Below are 20,024 nucleotides of genomic sequence, written 5' to 3'. Positions count from 1 at the left end.
GCAGTACATTGCATGAATTTCATGTAAACGTTGTGTGTGATCATTCTGGGACAAGTTGGTAAAAGAGTTAAAAGATCACGCGCAGTATGATTCCTGAATAGGTTGCTAGTGATCTTTGGTTCCTAGTTCCCTTGATATTAATATAGCACTGACTCCTGAAAACACTCTTATTAAGAGGATACTTGCCATTTGTATTTAGATTTGCTGTTAAAGGTCTGAAGTCAAATATCAGTGTCAACATTTACTGTACAAAAGAGTAGAACATGATTAAATTTTCTTTTATTATGAATAGATTCTGCTCCTGGCACATAAGTACTATACATTCAGTACAGAATAACACTTCAAAGATGCACAAGATTTTTGCTGTTATTGCTGTTCACAGTTTGATGAAAACAAGACAGCCCTACTTTCAAATGACTTTCCATCCCCATTCTACCTCTTGTACAACTTTTCATAGAAGACAAGTTTTGTTTATTTAGACAAATCTAGTGATCTCTGTATTTAAACTTTTAGGCCAAAATTCTAAAATTGGCTGCCTAAAATTAGTCTCCTATATACAAGTGGCATGATTTTCAGAGGTGCTGATCTCCCTCAGTTCCCACTGAAGTCAATGGAAGCTGAAGGAAATTCATCACCTCTGAGAATCAAGCTACTTTTTTTCCCTCTCTCTATTTTTTTGAAGAAAGAAGGATGGATCTTAAATATGGATATACAAGACTAATTTTAAAAATCCAGATTTGGGAATTTTGATGTAGATTAGTGTGTGTAAAACAGAATTTCTTTATTCATTGATCTCTTCCTCATCATCTTCAAATGTTTCCTCTCCATCGTTTGCCGTAGCTTCTTGGTACTGCTGGTACTCTGAAACCAGGTCATTCATGTTGCTTTCTGCTTCTGTAAATTCCATCTCATCCATCCCTTCTCCTGTAAACCAGTGGAGGAAAGCCTTTCTCCTGAACATGGCAGAGAACTGCTCAGAGATCCTTTTGAAGAGCTCTTGAATAGCTGTGCTGTTGCCAATGAAGGTAGAGGCCATCTTGAGGCCACGGGGTGGGATGTCACAAACTGCCACTTTGACATTATTTGGGATCCATTCCACAAAGTAGCTGCTGTTCTTGTTTTGGATGGCCAGCATCTGTTCATCAACCTCTTTCATGGACATGGGACCTCGGAATACTGTCGCCACTGTTAAATATCGTCCATGCCTTGGGTCACAGGCTGCCATCATGTTTTTGGCATCGAACATCTGTTGAGTGAGCTCTGGAACAGTGAGTGCTCGGTATTGCTGACTGCCTCTGGCTGTCAAAGGAGCAAACCCTGGCATGAAAAAGTGAAGGCGTGGGAATGGCACCATATTTACTGCCAGTTTTCGAAGGTCAGCATTTAGCTGGCCTGGAAAACGCAATGATGTAGTTACTCCACTCATTGTAGCAGACACCAAATGGTTTAAATCTCCATACGTTGGGGTGGTGAGCTTCAGGGTGCGGAAACAAATGTCATACAAAGCCTCATTATCAATGCAGTAGGTTTCATCTGTGTTTTCAACCAGCTGGTGGACTGAGAGTGTAGCATTATAAGGCTCCACCACTGTGTCGGAAACTTTTGGAGAGGGCATGACACTAAATGTATTCATTATCCTATCTGGATATTCCTCTCTGATTTTGCTGATGAGTAGCGTTCCCATGCCAGAACCTGTTCCTCCTCCAAGGGAATGAGTGAGCTGAAATCCTTGCAAGCAATCACAGTGTTCGCATTCTTTTCTTATAACATCAAGCACTGAATCTACCAGCTCTGCTCCTTCTGTATAGTGTCCTTTGGCCCAGTTATTTCCTGCACCTGTTTGTCCTGAAATCATATGGGATAAAGGAAGAAAATATTACTGATCGGGTCTGACGGTTGGAGGTTTAATGATCTCAAATCACATACAATGAATTGTTCTAAATTTGTGAGCTAGTAAATCAAACTCTTTTGTCTTGCTTACAAATATGTACAGAAGAAGAATTACTAGTTGCATTTTTTGACAATGAGCACATAGAAAAATATTGCTAATTACCATATATTAGCTGTGATTTCTGATGGACACTGTAGGGGAAATTCGGTTTTCCAAATATTAACTGAACTTTGTCTTTGGTTACTAAGTTTAGTTGAATTTACTGCCTGACTTTCTCTCAGCTTGGACAGTGAAAATTAGCTAGTCTGTTTCTTTCTTGTTTATAGCCATGTCTAATAATTTCAACTTTTTAGTTCCCATTCATAAACAATATTTGAATTGTAATCTCCGCAGAGGGAATGGTATTCTTTTAAAAATAAGCTGTTTCCACTGAAAGATTTAAAAATAATAATGAAAACATTGCTTTATATTTCCCTAAATGCTTTAAAACCTAAATTCCTTTTAATGTTCTAATCTGATCTGAAACTTGTCATTTTAATGTATATTTTGTGATCTTTATTACAAAGGTGCCAGATTAAAAAACTCAGAAACTGAACCTCTCTATACATCCACAGAAGAGTTGTAGCAATGGGCAGTTTTAGAGCAAGTTTCACGGGTTGCTTTGCCATTGTGCCTCATCCGGGCATCCCTGATGTGGATGGTCCAATTCTAGGCATAGGAGAGTGTATTTCAATTTCCATGCCCATTAATTTATTTTTCTTGGCCTTGGCCTTGTATCTGCATCTTGCATCCGTACTGACTCCAGTGCAGAATGAGTGCAAAACACAACTATCCTCATCTGGCACTGGGGCCGGTGGGGATGGGGGAGTTGATCGACACCCTCATTCGTGGCCTTTAAGTGTCTGTGTGGCACCTTTTCCACACAGGGCTGGAGACTGAGCCTGCCCCACTCTCACCCAGCAACGATGGCTCCTGACCTGCAGGGATGAGCCTGGCGTCCTGTTCCAGTCATTGTGACATGGCACATGGGGTCGCATGGTGCCCTGGAGTCTCCAGGAATTAAAAATTAATCTTTCATTAAAGACTGTCATGTGATGTAACCTCCAGGAGTACGTCCAACCAAAATTGGCAACCCTAGCGCCATGTCACAATGCCATTCACTCACATTTGGCTTGGCTGCTTCACTTTGAAGAAACTCTTGTTTTGTTAAGCTATTTTAAGAAAACTTGAGTTGTTAAAATGTTTACTTTTGTCTTATGTTACTGGTAGCTTTCGTTTATATTCAGTAAATTCTGTCTCTGTGTTTTGCCTTCTCCAAAACAGATCTAGAAATAAAGTTGACTCCTTGCTGTAGAGGCTTTTAATACCCCTAATCTAGTTTATTCCATAAACAAAAAACTAGCATTTGTTCACATTTAAAAGCTTGCTTTTTATAAAGAATATGATGCATACACCACCAAATCATAGACACAAATCTTTTAAATTAAAGGATGTTAATGTTTCATGTGGTTACTGGTTTCAACCAGGGAACACAATTTCATTCGAGGATGATGTTGACCTTCTGAAACTGGATTTTATGACACAATGCTATATTTAACTTGATGTAACCAAAACTATGTTTCTTTACTTAAGTGATTGGCCTGAATCAACATGTTGGTGTTAACCGGGGCCAAAGGTCTGATCTTGCAAGTTACTGAAAATGTCCTAGCACGGTGGTTCTCAAACTTTTGTACTGGTGACCCCTTTCACACAGCAAGCCTCTGAGTGCAACCCCCCCTTATAAATTAAAAACTCTTAAATATATTTAACACCATTATAAATGCTGGAGGCAACGTGGGGTTTGGTGTGGAGGCTGACAGATCATGACCCCCCATGTAATAACCTCATGACGGGGTCATGCGGGGTCCAGACCCCTAGTTTGAGAACCTCTGTCCTAGCAGGTACTGAGTGCCCTCAACTTTGGTTAATTTCAGTAGGCACTGAGAGCACTCAGCACCTCTCACTGTTGCTCAGCTCAGCAACCTATAAGAGTGGGCCTCTAACTTTTTCTCAGCTTATATTTTCTCTTCATTCCATATTGTCCCCTCCCATTACAATACGGATGCTACGGGAGCTCCTTCCCTATGTTGTTTCAGTGTTGTTCTATGAACTGGATAACAAAATAGAGGACCAGATTTTTACGCTCCTCTTACTACTTTTATGAGTAGTCCCATGAATTCAGTGGGACTACTTTTATGAGTCAGTGCTACTCAGCATGAGTAACGGTTGCAGAATCAGACCAGCTTTGAACTTTCACAGCTCTGCCCCACTCCTTTTCGCCTTCTACCCACTCTCCATGACCAGTTTTAGGCTGTGTGCTGTGATGCGCTGCTGCCAACCATCAAGTCAGCTAAACTGCTGGTTTTGGTATTGTTTAAATATGATCTTGTAACTTCACCATGCCAATTTCAGGTTCCTTGTTCCGTTTTTGGTTAGCTAAGACATTGTTCTATACGTTGTTATATCTTCCTCTCTCTCGAGAATGTGGGAAGTTCTGTATTTCCTGTCCAGCTGTGCGGAGTGAAAAACTGTATCCTTCCAGCACCGAATACAAGATAAAAATTGTCCTTGCTCTGCTTGAGTTAGCCACCCGCTGTGCATACTGCACCCCTCAGGCAGCATGCCAGCAAACAGATACTACTGTGCTATATATTTTGTAGGATCCTCACAAAAGATTCTAAGTAATGCATCCGATGAAGTGAGCTGTAGCTCACGAAAGCTTACGCTCAAATAATTTGTTAGTCTTTAAGGTGCCACAAGTCCTCCTTTTCTTTTTTTCTCTGCAAATTGTGCCAGGAGTACCAGTAGCAGAATGTGGCTCAGAGATGGGAACAGTGATAAAGTATGAATGGAAACAAAACATAAGTAGAGAAACTGATAGGGAATGGGAATGAAGGCAAATTGCTCAGGAAAGGTAGGTGCATATGATTTGTTCAGTACAAAGAAATTAAATAGCAAAGATTATACTTATTTTCCCTTCTTTGATGTAGATAGTTATTGGTATCTTTTGACCTTAAGAGCATCTATTTTATCTCATTGAGTTGGTAAGTCTGTGACAAGGCAGAGATATCTCATCCTGCTCACCAATAGACTTTTTTAGCTTCGAGTTAAATAATGCAAACAAATGCAGGATTTTTTTCCATTTACTTTTGTAATTTTAATCCTGTAAACAAATCCAATGCTATGAAAACTGGTCTCGTAAAGGCTGTATAGAGGGAACAAACATAACCTACTATAAAATAAACATCTGACAGAAAGCTGTACATTTTTAAACTGCATTTGTCTGATGACAAAGTATTAAACCACAGAAGGAAAAACAAAAAGGCTCAAGTTGTAAGAAAACATTACTTAATATTTTACTTAAAATATTGATATTGGAGTTGATCTGCCTACAAATTGCTCTCTTGTGATAGAATATTAAATCTGGGGACTTCAGAATGTTCAAAATACAGCAAAACATCTTCGAAATGATCAGTTTCACATTTTCTTAGATACGATAAATTGTTATAGCTTATGAACTATGATGCAAAACTTTGCAGTTTATTAGGCTCAAGTAGATGCCCATCAGTTTGCTCATACAAATTGTGATAAATTTATAATTTACCACCAAACACCATTATGCTAGAGCACGGGTGGGCAAACTTTTTGGCCCGAGGGCCACATCGGGGTATGAAACTGTATGGAGGGCCAGGTAGGGAAGGCTGTGCCCCCCAAACAGCCCGGCCCCCACCCCTTCCCACTTCCTGCCCCATGACTGTCCCCCTCAGAATCCCTGACCCATCCAAACACCCCTGCTTCTTGTCCCCTGACTGCCTCCTCCTGGAGCCCCCGCCCCAAACCGGGATCCCACCCCCTATCCAACTCCCCCTGCTCCTTGTCCCCTGACTGCCCCAACCCCTATCAACACCCCCACCCCGACAGGTCCCCGGGATCCCAAGTCCTATCCAACCCCCCCTGTTCCCTGTCCCCTGACTGCTCCCTGGGCCCCCCCATCCCTAACTGCCCTGTCTGCCACCCCAGGACTCCCTACCCAACCCCGTCACCGCTGCCTGCGCATGCCACCACAGCCCTCTTACCATGCCACTCAGAGCGGCAGTAGCTCGCAGCCCCGCTGCCCACGCAGCAGCAGGGGAGGGGGAACAGCAGGGGCGGGGTTTGGGACTAGCCTCCCAAGCCAGGAGCTCAGGAGCCAGGCAGGATGGTCCCACAGGCCAGATGTGGCCCGTGGGCCGTAGTTTGCCCACCTCTGTGCTAGACCCTACTGGTCAAACACAGAGCCTACTATTAAGGTTGTGGAACAATTCCCTCTATAAGACCCAGTTTTAAGTTGCTTACAACTTTGCCAAACTGTAACTGTTCAGGCTGAAATTTTCCATGGTGGATGTCTCCTCCAGGCTGAATTGGTTTTGGAACATTTCAGCCAACATTGTACAGCCATTTCTGAGAATGAGGCTAGGGGAAAATGCATTGTTTTGCCCATGTTAAAAAAAATTCTGGCAACCTTTTCTTTGAACAGCTCTAGTGCTCCCATGCTTTGACTGTGCGGTGGCCTTTGTCTCAGGATTGTGCTTTTTTGCTATCCTCATGAAACTCTGCCCACATTTGGCCAGGGTATAAGCCTTTGAAAAAAATCAGTTTGCATATGCTCAGAGATTTGATTTTTAGCAGCTAAAATCTCTGAAAATTTCATCCTCACTGAACATGCTCAAATCTCTCTCAGCTCCTAGTACTGACCACAATGTGCATGTGTCATCTCCACAGAGCAAATGAGCATGTTCCAGCCCTGTGCTGTAACTCTCCCAGGCACCGTGGGAGCAGGCATCAGAAGTGAAAGGGTACTCTCACACCCCCACTGGCACCCTGGCCGCTTGGAGGAGGGCACTGATTCAAACGCAAAGGGAACAAAAGCCGGACTGGGGAGAGGAAAGGAATAGATTGGAACAATGAGCCTGCTGAGACGGGGACTGCACGGGGGGAGGGGGAGAGAGAGACTGACTGGGACCGGGCGTGGGGGGGAGTGGCTAAACTGGGATTAACACTGGTTGGGCAAAGAGGCTAGGACTAGTTTGGCAAGGAGACCAGGAGCTGGGAAGGGGGTGAGGAGACTGGGAGGGAAAATGGGGCAGGGAGGACTGGGAGCTAGTTGGTTGGGGGATGATGACACAGAGATTAGATAAGGAGTTGGGGGGAGGAGGGGTGACCAGGACTGGCTGGACAAGGAGAATGGGACTAGGAACCAGTGGGAGAGAGGAGAAAGATCTACCAACTAGCGGGGCGGGGGGGCAGAGGACTGGAAAGGGCTTGTCAAAGAGATTGAAGCAAGGAGAAGGTGAGAGGTTTACTGGGGAGTGGGGGATTGAGACTGGATGAGGAACCTGGGAAGGGAAGTAGTCTCATTCCAGTCCAATGCTATAACCAGCAAGCATATGAAAGAGGAATTATTTTCCTTGTGCTTATTCATATTTTAGGTCAAGAAGATAGTTAATGTAAACTTTTACTCCCACTGACTTTAGAGGAAATTTTGGGTGTGCAAGGAATGCAGGATCAGGCCCAACATGCACAGAGAAATCTAAGGCATTTGATGCACTTTAACTGACCTACTCTAGCATTTTGATGTGCGACAACTATAAGTTCTGACTTTAAAAAAAAAGCAAAAAGCTGAGTTTAGGAACAAACCCCTCCCTATAAGCATGGGTTTGAGATACGGCAAATACAGAATCACCAGCCTCTGCCACAGAATCCTCTGTGGGGCCCACAACAGATATAAAATAATAAATAAATAAAAAGATGGGGCGGGGGGAGCTTTATTGGCTTTTGACACAGGAGATTTCCATTTCAATTCTAAGGCACCCATTCACCAGATTTGTAGGACAGTGCCTGATGCTGGCAGCACGCCCAGCATGAAACACCAATTGATCACATGCTCTTAAGCTCATTGTTAGTTTATTAAGGAGAGTGTATAATGTAGAGGAGGGCTGTTCAAGAAGTTTTTAATTTATTTTGCTGTGTTTTGAGATGGTTCCAGGCTGCAAAGTTCTGATTCAGACTTTTCAGAAGTGTAGGTGAGTTCATTTTCATGGGTTTGGTTTGGCCCACTATTGAAAAAGGGAGCAATTGTGAAGTTTGGGTTCAGAAACAAAGCGTTCCAAAGTTTCAGGTTGTTTGGATCTGTGGTTTTGGTTCAGACCCACCTCTGCTTACTATAATTTAAAAGCATTTTAGAGGAACAAACACACACCCTTTGCTATAATTTCCAGGAACTTTAATGTCTGGAAAGGGAATGAGGATACTGTTACAAAAGCAGTTAAAAATTTAAAGGCCTTTGAAAGTATATAGCCCTTATTCCCCTCCTCAGTTGCAAGGTCTTGGGGTTTGTTTAGTTTTACACTACCAGCCTAATATTTATCTTTCCCATGCTTGTGTTTGACACCTTCCTTGTGTTGACATAGCACACCAACTTGTATGTTGCAGCCTAACAATAATCTGGGGAATGGTTTTGTGTTTAAGGCATAGAACTGAGGACCAGGAGATAGCAGTTCTAGTGATAATTCTGCCTGGACACTTAACTTACAGGTGCATTAGTTTTCTCATCTGTAAAATGGGTCTGATAATACTCTCTAACTTGAAAGGGGGTATTGTGAGGTTTAACTCATTAGTGTTTGTAAAGTGCTTTGTGAACCTCAGATGGAAGGTGCTACAGAAGTTGAAAAAATTCTCACTTGATAGAATCTCCCTGTTTGCTTTCAGAGTGACAGTTCTCTTTGGTGTTGAGCTGGTTTCTTATTTTCTAGAAAAAACCAACTACACCAGTATGTGGTTGTACCTCATCTGCTTTGCACACAGTTTGTCTTCCATTTCTGACTATACTGCACACTGACCTACTGAAAAGGTAAGAAATTCCATGGTCGGCGAAGAATTTCATGGCCATGGAATTTATATAAAACTATGGCTCCAACTAATAGTGGAATTTGTGAAAGAGAAGTTCCCTTTCCCCCCTGCAGAATTTCCCTACCCTTTTAATGGAAGTACAGGGATCCTGTAAATTCAATGAATATAGCACAATTTAGAGTATCAGAAAGTCATGGGAAACATTTAGTATGTTTGTGTAATTGAGAAAATTGTCCATATAATTAATAGAGCAATGTTTGACCCTCTTTTGGATTTTTGGACGACTGATATTTGGATAATTGAACTGCACTGTTCAGCTATCAAACTTTTTGTTACTAACGGCTGATTACAGCTGTTTGAATAAAAAAAAAATGTAAGTTCTTCTGTCCCCTCTATTCCAAAGTACATTTTGACAGTTAATTTCTTGGTAATTGAGCACATGTTTTAAAAGGAAAACATGATATCCACATACCAAAGATGAAATTATCAGGTCGAAACAGTTGACCAAAAGGACCAGATCTCACACTGTCCATGGTTCCTGGCTCCAAGTCCACTAAGACTGCTCTGGGTACATATTTCTGTGCTACAATAAAAATTAAAGACATCCTTAGTATACTGATTTTGGCTAAGTTCCTTCTATTATATTTCTTAATATATAAACAAATTATATGTCAGAGTATGTAACATTCTTAGCTTATTTGTGTCCTGATACAACTTGTATTCCTATAGGTGTCTTTCCTCTCAAGCATTATAGGAAAAAATCATTTCTGGTTTAGCAGTTGACTTAAAATCCTTTGGTTTTTGTCATATTCATCCGTCTAAATTACATTTTAAAAACTGTTCTTTTACCAGTTGCTATCCATATATGCAATTATCTGGTAAAATATAGGTTACATGTTCTTGGCAAACAATTTATCATATATTACATGAGTAGAGGGTCTTTTTTTCAAATAATCCCCAGATATTTTATAAATATAAAGAACCACTTGCATCCACCACTGCAATGGAGCCACTTCTGGGAGGTGGAAAACAGCCGCTGTTTAACAGCACACACCACCACCATACAGTACAACAGTTAATAAGAACAGGAAGTGAAAAATGTCTTACCCAATTGAAACTATAGGGGGAATTTAGGTAGAATTACCCGATCTGAAATTTGTCTAGAACAACATGCTCCCGCACTTTGCAAAAAGGGCCAGGGATCTTGAACGTGCACGAGTGATCCAGATATCGGTTTTTCAACCCCCAAGGAGGAAACATCTTCAGCAGCACAATATCCACTAACACCATGCTGGGGTATTGATTCCCAGCATTCAGGGAACACAGTCACCTTAGAGAGTCACCACCACTTCCCCTACCTCCTGAGGCCCAACCTTTCTTAGCTTCTGAACTCCTAGTCAGTGTCAGTGTGGGAGGGGAGGGGGGGGAAGCTCACGTTATAAACTGCTTAGTGTCAGACAATCAATAGACACTTTTACATGACTTAATCGTATGTTCACCAGCAAAAACTAATAAATAAAAAAAATTAGATAGCTAGCAAATAAAAAAAAATAAATTCAGAGCTGTTTGCACCATTTCCTTCCTGCTGCCTAAAGAGAGGGAGTCGCAGCAAATGTTGGGATGGGTGGTTGATTGGAAGACAATGCACACATGTCTAATCAAGTTTTGTAGCTGAAGCTATGAGTAAACCTTTGCTTTCTTCACCATTTTAACATCCCTTCTCTCCCAGTTAGGGGATCACACTCTCCTCGCCCCTCCTAACCTCCTCCGGCGGCGGCAGTACACTTACAGGATGATTCATTATAGTAGACATTGATTCTCTCCAGCTGCAATGCTGAATCACCAGCGTAGCCTCCTGCTGGGTCGATGCCATGTTCATCACTGATCACTTCCCAAAACTTAGGGAGGAACAGAAAAAGGGAGACACACTTGGTTAAAGGAAGACGTGAGCAGATCGGTTCTCACCAGAAAACAAACAACCCTGTGTATCCTTCTTTCACCAACGTCAAAATAATCCAAACCCACCCACACTTGGCAGGGATTGGGAAGCCCTTGGAGGCATGCGTTGCCCTAACAGCTGCCGGATTCTTGGCATGTCTGAGAGCTGCGTCTCTGAGCCACGCCCTGCCCCTGGCCCGACCAGCAGGGAGGAGATGGGGTGGGGATGGAGAGAGACAAAAGCCCGGCAGCAGATCTACACCAGGATTTAAAACCAAACACAACAAACGGTTAACATCACAAACTGTTTGCAGGGCTATTTTACTGGTTGTTGCTTTTATTTTTGCTGCCTTTCTTTCTTTGATCCACCACTCCAGTTAAAAAAAAAAAAATTTGGGGGGGGGCCATTCCTTGTAGTTTTTCCAAAGCCTTTTATAGTCACATGAAGGAGGCAACTTTTGCTAGTTTTCCAGTTCTCTCGTCTTTATGCACTGACCCCAAGACAAGTCAGAGTCTAAACTTTTTGTTGTGAGAAAAACACCCCTTCTAAATGGCTAGATATCAGAGGAAAATCTGCCCATTATCCCAGAATTTCTCAAGATAAAAACATCCTAAGGCAATGACACACCTTGCTGCTTTGCAGAATTTTGCCTTGTGCTGCTGAAGGACTTAAAAAGCAGCTGTGGTACCATTGTACAACAAAACACAACGTCTTCAAAAACGACTACATTTCCCTACGTGCAATTCTTAGGAAATACTAAGTGAGGGTACTATTTAGAAGTGTAAAAGATCTCTTACCTTAGTTCCAATTTGGTTTCCACACTGGCCAGCCTGGATGTGTACAATTTCCCTCATTGTGATACTTACAAGTCTCTCTCTCTCTCACAGACTCTGTGCAGAGTTCAGCTATGTGCAGTGTGTCTCTGGCTCAATGAGTGTTTTATTGGCTCTGTGATCTTCCCTCCCACCTTGGCTCACTGTGTACTTCACTGCAAAAATAGCTAGCCCAGGCTGAGCAACTGGCTTTGGCCAGCCTCCACTGGGGCTGGATCTCTGTGTGAATGGCATTTCATCTCATCTTTCATTTCTGGTCCAGAATGATGTCAAGGGGCCAAGAGTGGAACAGGCTAACACATTAACCATTTGGGAGCTTGCATTTTCCTTACTCAAAAGTGACTATAATAGACAAGATAGATAAAATAATACCAAAGTAACAATTTATGGACATAATAATTTAATGATTCTTAGCATTTATATAGTACATTACTCCCTGCCTTCCAGTCACATCAAACTTGACCACAGGTGACTGTTTATTGAAAGCAGGTTACATATTTTTCCCCCCCAAGTTTGGTGGCTGCATTCTCATAATCCTTTTTTTTTTTTTTTTAATTTTAACGTTAGATAAGTAGGGAAATAATTAATTGCTCTGGCATTAGCTTCACAACACCCCGTGAAAGAAGTGCTATCCTAATTTTACATGGAGGGAAACCATTGTCTTCACGGGGATATTTGCACGAGGATGGGTTTGCAACATCAGACCCTAAGCGTCAGCGCTAGGATTGGAATTCCCAGTCACTCCTGGTGATCACTTATAACAATAATAATCTTGCAAATCTATATTTTTATATCACTGTTGTGGTTAGAAGCCCTAGTCATGGACCAAGACCCTATTGTGCTAGGCACTGTACAAACAGAACAAAAAGATGGTATCTGCTCCAAAGGGCTAACAATCTAAGACAAGAGACAACAGATAGGTGAGTGAGTACAAGGCAACTTTGAGGCAATATTGGCCAGCATGATGGCACCTTTAATCTAAATAGCTTCCAAAAAAGACTATTAATTGCACAAACAAATCATTGTATATATCCACTAAATGTACATGTGCCAGCTATAAGTAGCAGCTACTCAAACAAACAATTATAAGGTGCCAAAGCTTCTTGCCTTATTCCCACAAATAGTTCCATTGTAGCCATAAGAACTATTTATGTGAGCAAGGAGAGCAGAAATTGTCCCATTTACATGCATTTTCCAAAAGGTGAAATATGCACTAGTGTTCAGCCTGACTTGAATTAACCTAGAATCTCACTCCCTTGTCCTGGTATGAGTCCGCTAGGCCCAGGGGAAAACATTCTAGCATCAACTTGGCAGTCATTGAATGTAAACATTCTCACTGCTCCTCTGTCATCCATGTTAATGTTTACTCAGCCTGTAGTCTGGTTAAAGGCAAGTTATGAGATTCAACCTTCTTTATAACCTGTATATATCTGAGGTACGTGCACTCCTCCAAAGTTGTTCATAGCTTTGATCCTGGAAGGGACTGACTTCTCCATCCAGCAAAGACCTAAGAAATGTGTTTAAGTACCTGAGTATAGTCCCAATTACTTTAAATTATGCAGGTGACCAAGGGCCATGTTTTAAGATGTTTATGTGCTTAAAGATGCGCATAGGTCCTTTGAAAATCCCATTAGCCAAATAATTGATTGTGCTTAGGCATTTTTGAAAGTCCTGCTAGGTACCTATCTGCATCTTTTGGCACCTAAATATCTATAAAAATGTGGTCCTAAGTGCTTTGTAGAATTGAGCCCCAGAAGAACAATCTTTTAAACAGGGATTACTGTATGAACATAATCTTAACTCACTATTATAGATTTATACCTACTGCAATTTTATAATGATCTCTTTCTCAGCTACCTTATACCTATAATTTAAATTAACTACAACTAAGGGCTGTGTTCTCTCATTTATTTTATGCCTAACAACAATTATAATATGAATTTTATATCTGCTGCATTCAGAGGACAACAGGACTCTAACTATCTTGTTCTAGCAAAGTTCTCTCAGACATTTCAGAACTGTCTCATACTTTGGCTTCTAATAAAATTGCTATCCCTTCTTTTTGCAATAGTTATCTGTACACTCAAAGTAAATATAGTAAAAGCTGGTCACATGTCTTATGGCCAGAAGATACAGCCTCTATGCTCCTCACAGAGCTGACCCTTTGAACACTCATCTCATATGGCCTACATTTTCATAAGTATCCCCTCCAGTAAGTATAGGAGCAGGTGATAGGGCTAGTGCATCCCCCTAATATGCAATAGACCATATGTAAAATAAGGAATATATAACCTCTAGGACATCTGTCTGAATTTGTCTATGATTGCTGTTTATTAAAAGCCATTAGCTTTAGTTAACAATAAACAGTTCTTTGATGTTCTGGTTGGAGATCTCTATCCATTTGATAGTAAACAGGCGTCTATGTCACAAGCAGGGTTCAGCACCACCATTTGGTGCGATGGACGCTTGACAAAATTACCGTACTTAGCGACGGATGTTGGAGGGGTTGGGTTATGTTATTCAGTCATTCCATTTTTTGAAAAATTACCACAGACCTCAAAAATTTTATCATGGACGCTTGTATCTGTGTATGGACGCACTGCTGACCCCTGGTCACAAGTAGCATTGACAGACACCTTCACAGGCAGTCTCAGCAGAGATGCCAGAGATGGAATGAAGAATTAAATACTTCTTTGGCTCTAGAGGTGGTCTTACTTCCTCCAAAATGCCATAACTCCAGGGTCAAGGTGTATTGCCAAGAAGGAAAATCTTGCGCTGCCAATATCTGTGCTATACTGTACACGTTCTTTGGATAAACCAAAGACTAACATTACTAGTGCTCTCAATCTGGCACCTTTCACAAGAACTAAAAATTCACTTTAAAACTAAAATAAATATTGAGACACAAGGGAGAATAAATTCCACAGTGTAGATAAAGCGTGTAGGTTCAGGACAAGTTGCTACAGTACACAGAAAAGGTGTTTTCGTAATAACATCACAGACTCATCATCTTCTTAGCAGTCAGTATAGTCATAAAAAACACATGTAAATTTTTTTTTTTTAACATCTTGGGAAAACACCACTGTAGTTCTTCCCTATTTAGTTGGTCATGAGACTTGATTGTTAAGCTGTTTCCTGCTTTTCTGGGAATGTATTTGTGTTCAGTGCAATGTTATTGCTGGGAGCACTCCTATTTATTAGAGGAGTTTGCACAGGCTAATGAGAAGTTAATGTTGCAAAAGAGCTGTTAACATGGTTGGGTTTCCCTAATAATTAAATAAAATAATTTTAGTTTGATTTGGTTTATAAGAACATCAGCGAGTGTCCATTACATGCTCTGGGTGATTTTACAAAATTTTAAGATTCACAGTATCAAAATAATATTCAAAATTCACATAGTACACTGCACATTTCACTCTAACAGTCAGCTTACCAACAAGCTTATAAACAAAACTCACCCTACACTAAAAACTGAACAGGAATGTCTTGTTGAAGGTGTGATTTATTTATTTATTTATTTATTATTTGGCAGTTTAAGTTTCCATGTGTTGAAAAAAAAAAAAAAAACCAACCAACCAACCCTGGGTTGTATTTAATTAATTAATTTATCCACATGTACAGGAAGTAAAAGGCTTTGATTAAATTTGATACAAGTTTATTCTAATAAATGATGTTTTTGGTACATTTAAAATTAAACTGAGACATTTAACACAGATAATAACTATGCACTCATGTATTTGTCATGGGTGTTTTGCATTCAATCATGTCAGCTCATCTCTTCTCCCCGGTTTATTTCCTTTTTGATTGTGAGACAGAGAGGAGACAGGAGTGCTTAAGCGGTTTCCAGAATTGGAGGCCCTTAGTCTTTTTCCATTTGACAAGAAATTAATATTTTTCCTCCAGTGATATCAAGAATCTGTGCAGGGCTGCTAATAATGTTTACTAGGCAACTGCTGTTGCTGTAGAGACAGGTTTCGTGTATCCTACATATAGTGTGGCTACATTTTTAACTCAGCAGTTGAATTTATATAAGTAAACAAATTAACCCAGACAAACCTTTCATCAGCTTATAAAATTTATGAGTTAGGGCAAATTAAGCGGTTAAACTACCTGGTAGTAGCACAACACAGAGACAAGCAAGGAGATTCAAAATTAAGACAGAAGTTGGTCTCCATTCAGCTTTGGTGCCACTCTGTGTGACCGAGACTTTTGGGATCTGATTTGTTTGAGACAGAAAGGCCCAGATCCTCAGTGGTATTTAGGCCCCTAACTTCCATTACTACCTTTGAGGATTTGGGCCAAAGTGCAAAATAAAAAGTATTCTAGCAGAAACGCACTGTCATTTCTACAACCCCCTGTGAGTGATACAGTTGCTAAAGGACATTCAATCTGGAGATTATTATTAGTATTTATTATTATATTTTAAAAAAAGTTAGTTTTGAACTTTACAATGCATTAGTACTGCTGACCATGAGGTATTACTGATTTGCTTGCAGGAATGTACTGTATGCTCTTACAATGAGCTTGCTGTTTTCTTTTTAAGGGATCCCAGAAGGTGATGCTGGGTAACTACTCTCACTCCCCAAATGCTTTCATAAGCAGAGTCCTTCTGGATTCTGTTTTGTCAGTGCTCCTTTTCAATGTAAATGTGAAATCACCACAAGACACTGAGATGCACTGTCATTAATATACAAATGATGAGCAACATTTCTTTTTCATTGAATCCAGATTCTATAGTCGCATCACACTTGCCATATCTGTCTGAAATGAGGACTTGAATCAAAGCAATGTCAACTCAACAAAATGGAAATTATGAATGTTTCGCAGGGGAAACATTGAGAAAGATTGGCAGCAGCAAGGATGGCTGTAGAACTTTTTTAGCTTTGTTTTTAACAACATGGTCCATACCAGATCTTCACATTCCTAATCTGTGCGTTTATATAGGGCACATCACTATAGTACTCACAATCATCAATGGATTTTATTTTAAGAACACTTCTCTGATGTAGAGGAACATTACTACTATTTACAGAAGAGAAGTGAGGGACAGGGTAAAGTAAGCTACTTGCCCAAGGTCATACATGAAACCTGTCACTCATGTGTGAATTGAAGTCAGCTCTCCCACAGCTAAATTCACTGCCCGATCCACTATTAGACCATCCATGCTCTCATGTCAGCTACCACTATTAAAATACATCACACTATCATCTTTTTTTCCCTCCACATGCAAAGTCATTGCATGTGTACTGTCCTGGAGATAGTCTATGCATATTTCTGACCAAAACTTGGAACAATCAAAGAGACTGGCCCCAGAGACAGATCCCAGGGTTTACATGGAGCCCAGTGTGTGTGTGGGGATAGGATTTTTAGAGTCTAGTCAATGCTGAATAGAGGACAGTGTAGTCCAGACATGATTAGTAAATCTTATGTATTCAGTCTTGGCGCTCTGAGTGAAGAAGACATCAGGAAGAAGGAAAATAATTGTTTTGCTGCCACTAGAGAATCATTCTAAAGAGCATCAGAGACAAAATTATTTTCTGACAAGAACATTCTTCTGGTTAAAAGAAAAAAAAGTACTTGTGGCACCTTAGAGACTAACAAATTTATTTGAGCATAAGCTTTCGTGAGCTACAGCTCATACAAAAAATAGTTCAGATTTTTGTGTTCGCTGACAAAAGTGCAAGCAATAATGCTCTATGGCAAAGAGCATGTGAGTGGATTTGAGTCCTTTCTAAATTGTCAGTCAAGGAAGTGTACATTTGAGATTAAATATGCTGGTTTGGAAATGAAGGTGATTCATTTCACCATGAGTGACTTGATTCTACACGAGGCGTTTGGAAAGTAAGATCAGTTATACCTTTGCTTTGTCTAGATTGATCAAGATTTACAAATGGGCCAGAGTTTTGTCTCTTTCTCTGTCACCTAGTGATAATTTCCTCTCATCCTCTGCCCTTCCCATTGCATCCACCCTCTAACACAGCTCCCATTCATCTGTCACACATGTCCAAACCAACTCAGCATACCACCTCCAGGCTTCTTGACAAATGATTCTCTCAGATTACATTCACAGAGAGAACAGCATCATTCCTAGCAATCCCATCTAGGTTTAGCACAAACAGTGTAGCAGAAGCTGCCATTCAACAGCCCCCAGCCTATTTTAAAAATGCCAATCTGAAATGCTGTCAAAGGCATGGTGGTATTGCCCATTGAAGGAATGCAGTCTCATACTGATTACATTAAAACAGCTGAAGCCCATTTGGAGCAGTACACTGTGAAAGATTTTAGTCAAGAATCTGAGTGGGGGGAAGGGACAAATCGACAGGCGATTTCTTTTGGAAAACTTCCTTAAGTATCGAAGCCAACTCTCTCTGTGCAGCGGCTGCACAAGACTGCAGACTATCAGCATTATTGCCATATTGATGATTAAAGGCTTATGAATGCAGAGAATGTAAGAGGTCAGTATATCCCGTATCCAGGGTTCATCCCACTACCCGCCCACATTGAAAAATCCATTTCACCGTCCATTTGTTAAACAATGTACCCAAAGTACTGAAGGGTACAGGATTACATTACATGCTATCACACAACAAAATGCATTGCTTTGAGGGCAGCTATGGGGAGGAAGCACTATTGTAATCTCTGTGAGGGAAATTTGCAAAGAGATTTAGCTTTATTTTGTAAAATGACTTCAATTTAATACCACAGCTCAACATGGAATTGAAGCTAAAAATGATGTACAATGGATCACCTACATGATATGTTGTCCGTACATTGGCATTTCTTGTTAAGTATTTATATTACATTACTGCCAAGAGGCCCCAGATAGGACACGGGCACCGTTGTGATAGGCATGGTGGTATAAATACAGAGGTAGTCTCTTCCTGAAACACTTCTGTCTAAGATGACAGGTTTCAGAGTAGCAGCCGTGTTAGTCTGTATTCGCAAAAAGAAAAGGAGTACTTGTGGCACCTTAGAGACTAACAAATTTATTAGAGCATAAGCTTTCGTGAGCTACAGCATCACGAAAATGCATCCGATGAAGTGAGCTGTAGCTCACGAAAGCTTATGCTCTAATAAATTTGTTAGTCTCTAAGGTGCCACAAGTCCTCCTTTTCTTTTTGTCTAAGATGAGTCACACACAAAGGGTGGGAGAGCGTGGGATGATGATATACATTTTTATATACATTTGCTATATTTAAAGCTTTACTTTAGCTTTGCAATTACATGAAAAAAATTAGACTCATCAGCAGCCACTCATCTGAGCCATTGAATTTTGGATGATTTCTTGTAGGAATGTGGCAGGAGGGGCGGCAATTTATATCTCCACCTGGTGCCTTAGCACTTGCAATATTCAGAGCCCAGGGGCCCAGCTCTACCAATATTTGGGTCCGGGTGTCCCCCTGACCCCACCTGCCACCCCCCACCTCCCCCAAGTGTCCCCTGGCCCCCTCTTGCTGCCCCCGGTCCCCCACGTGCCTCCCTGGAGCAGAGCAGCCCTGCCTCTGGCTCCCTGCAGCAACTGCTGCCTCAGGCTTAGTGCCCCCATCTCCACTGCCAGGGCAGACTGACTGAGCCTGCCCTTCCACCTCAGACCCTTCCCTTTTCCAGCAGGACCCTCCACCAGCACAGGGGCCCCCCCCAGTCACCGCTCCTGCCCCATGCTGGGCAAGGAGGCAGCCCCATCTCTCACCCCCAGTGAGGCTACAGTCACGGGCAACAGCAGGGGAGGAGGCAAACACAGCACCCCCCGGCACCCACCACGGGGGAAGCAAGGGAGATTCCTGGACCTGAGAGGCCCTACGAGCACATGCAGTGATAGTGGTGGGGGTGAGTGTGCTGCTGGGGGGGTGGTGGGAAAGGGGTCTCCTCCCCTAGAGCTCACTGCTGCCGGCAGGGAAAGGGCTAGGGAGGTCCGCCTCTCTGGCTTCTGTCCCAGAGCAGCCTGCCTGCACCCCAAACACATCCCCAGCCCTGCCCCATCCCCAGAGCCCACACCCCCAGCCAGAGCTTTCACCCCCCCACCACACCCTCAGCCCTCTATCCTAGCTCTGAGCCAACCCCCGACACCTTATCCCCAGGCCAAGCCAGAGGCCTCATCCCCCTGCACTCCAACCCTCTGCCTTAGCCCTGAGCCTCTCCAACATCACAAACCCCTCATTTCCAGCCCCAACCAGAGCCCTCATCCCCCCACATCCCAACCCTCTGGCCCAGCCCTGAGCCTCTCTAACCCCCAACCCCAGACAGAGCTCTCACCCCCCACACTCGTACTCTCACCCTGAGCCCCTCCCATACCCCAAACCCCTCATTCCCAGCCCCAGACAGAGCCCTCACCCCCTACACCCCTACTCTTGCCCTGAGCACCTACCATCCACCAAACCCCTCACCCGACAGCCCTCACCCCTGCACCCATTCCCATCCCCAAATTCCCTCCCAG

The 20,024-nt window shown here is 42.0% G+C and overlaps 1 protein-coding gene across 3 annotated transcripts; it reads right to left on the bottom strand.

The window, feature by feature from the left end:
- Window positions 1–262: 262 nt before the first annotated feature.
- TUBB6 (tubulin beta 6 class V) lies at window positions 263–16,171 on the bottom strand. Of its 3 annotated transcripts, XM_043508126.1 has the most exons (5): window positions 16,161–16,171; window positions 11,555–11,645; window positions 10,608–10,716; window positions 9,291–9,401; window positions 263–1,845 (listed from the first exon to the last, which is right to left on the bottom strand). In XM_043508126.1, exons 2-5 carry the CDS (start codon window positions 11,609–11,611, stop codon window positions 782–784), a joined length of 1,341 nt encoding a protein of 446 aa, XP_043364061.1. In that variant the 5' UTR covers window positions 11,612–11,645; window positions 16,161–16,171; the 3' UTR covers window positions 263–781. The 3 variants fall into 3 exon arrangements, with proteins under 3 accessions (XP_043364061.1, XP_043364064.1, XP_043364063.1); XM_043508129.1 differs by lacking the exons at window positions 9,291–9,401; window positions 16,161–16,171 and having other exon boundaries at window positions 11,555–11,570; XM_043508128.1 differs by lacking the exons at window positions 10,608–10,716; window positions 11,555–11,645; window positions 16,161–16,171 and adding an exon at window positions 9,926–10,223.
- Window positions 16,172–20,024: the final 3,853 nt, after the last annotated feature.

This window comes from Dermochelys coriacea, chromosome 2 (assembly GCF_009764565.3).
Source record: "Dermochelys coriacea isolate rDerCor1 chromosome 2, rDerCor1.pri.v4, whole genome shotgun sequence".
In the NCBI taxonomy this organism is placed as follows: Eukaryota; Metazoa; Chordata; order Testudines; family Dermochelyidae; genus Dermochelys; species Dermochelys coriacea.
This window is presented reverse-complemented; position numbering and strand designations above follow the sequence as displayed.

Bases quoted from the DNA above. Each gene is read 5' to 3' on its own strand.
- TUBB6 (XM_043508126.1), bottom strand. From the start codon at position 11,611: ATGAGGGAAATTGTACACATCCAGGCTGGCCAGTGTGGAAACCAAATT. The intron at 10,717-11,554 runs GTAAGAGATCTT...TTCCTCCCTAAG, and splicing joins GAAACCAAATTGGAACTAAG to TTTTGGGAAGTGATCAGTGA. The intron at 1,846-9,290 runs GTATGTGGATAT...ATATGATTTCAG, and splicing joins ACCTGATAATTTCATCTTTG to GACAAACAGGTGCAGGAAAT.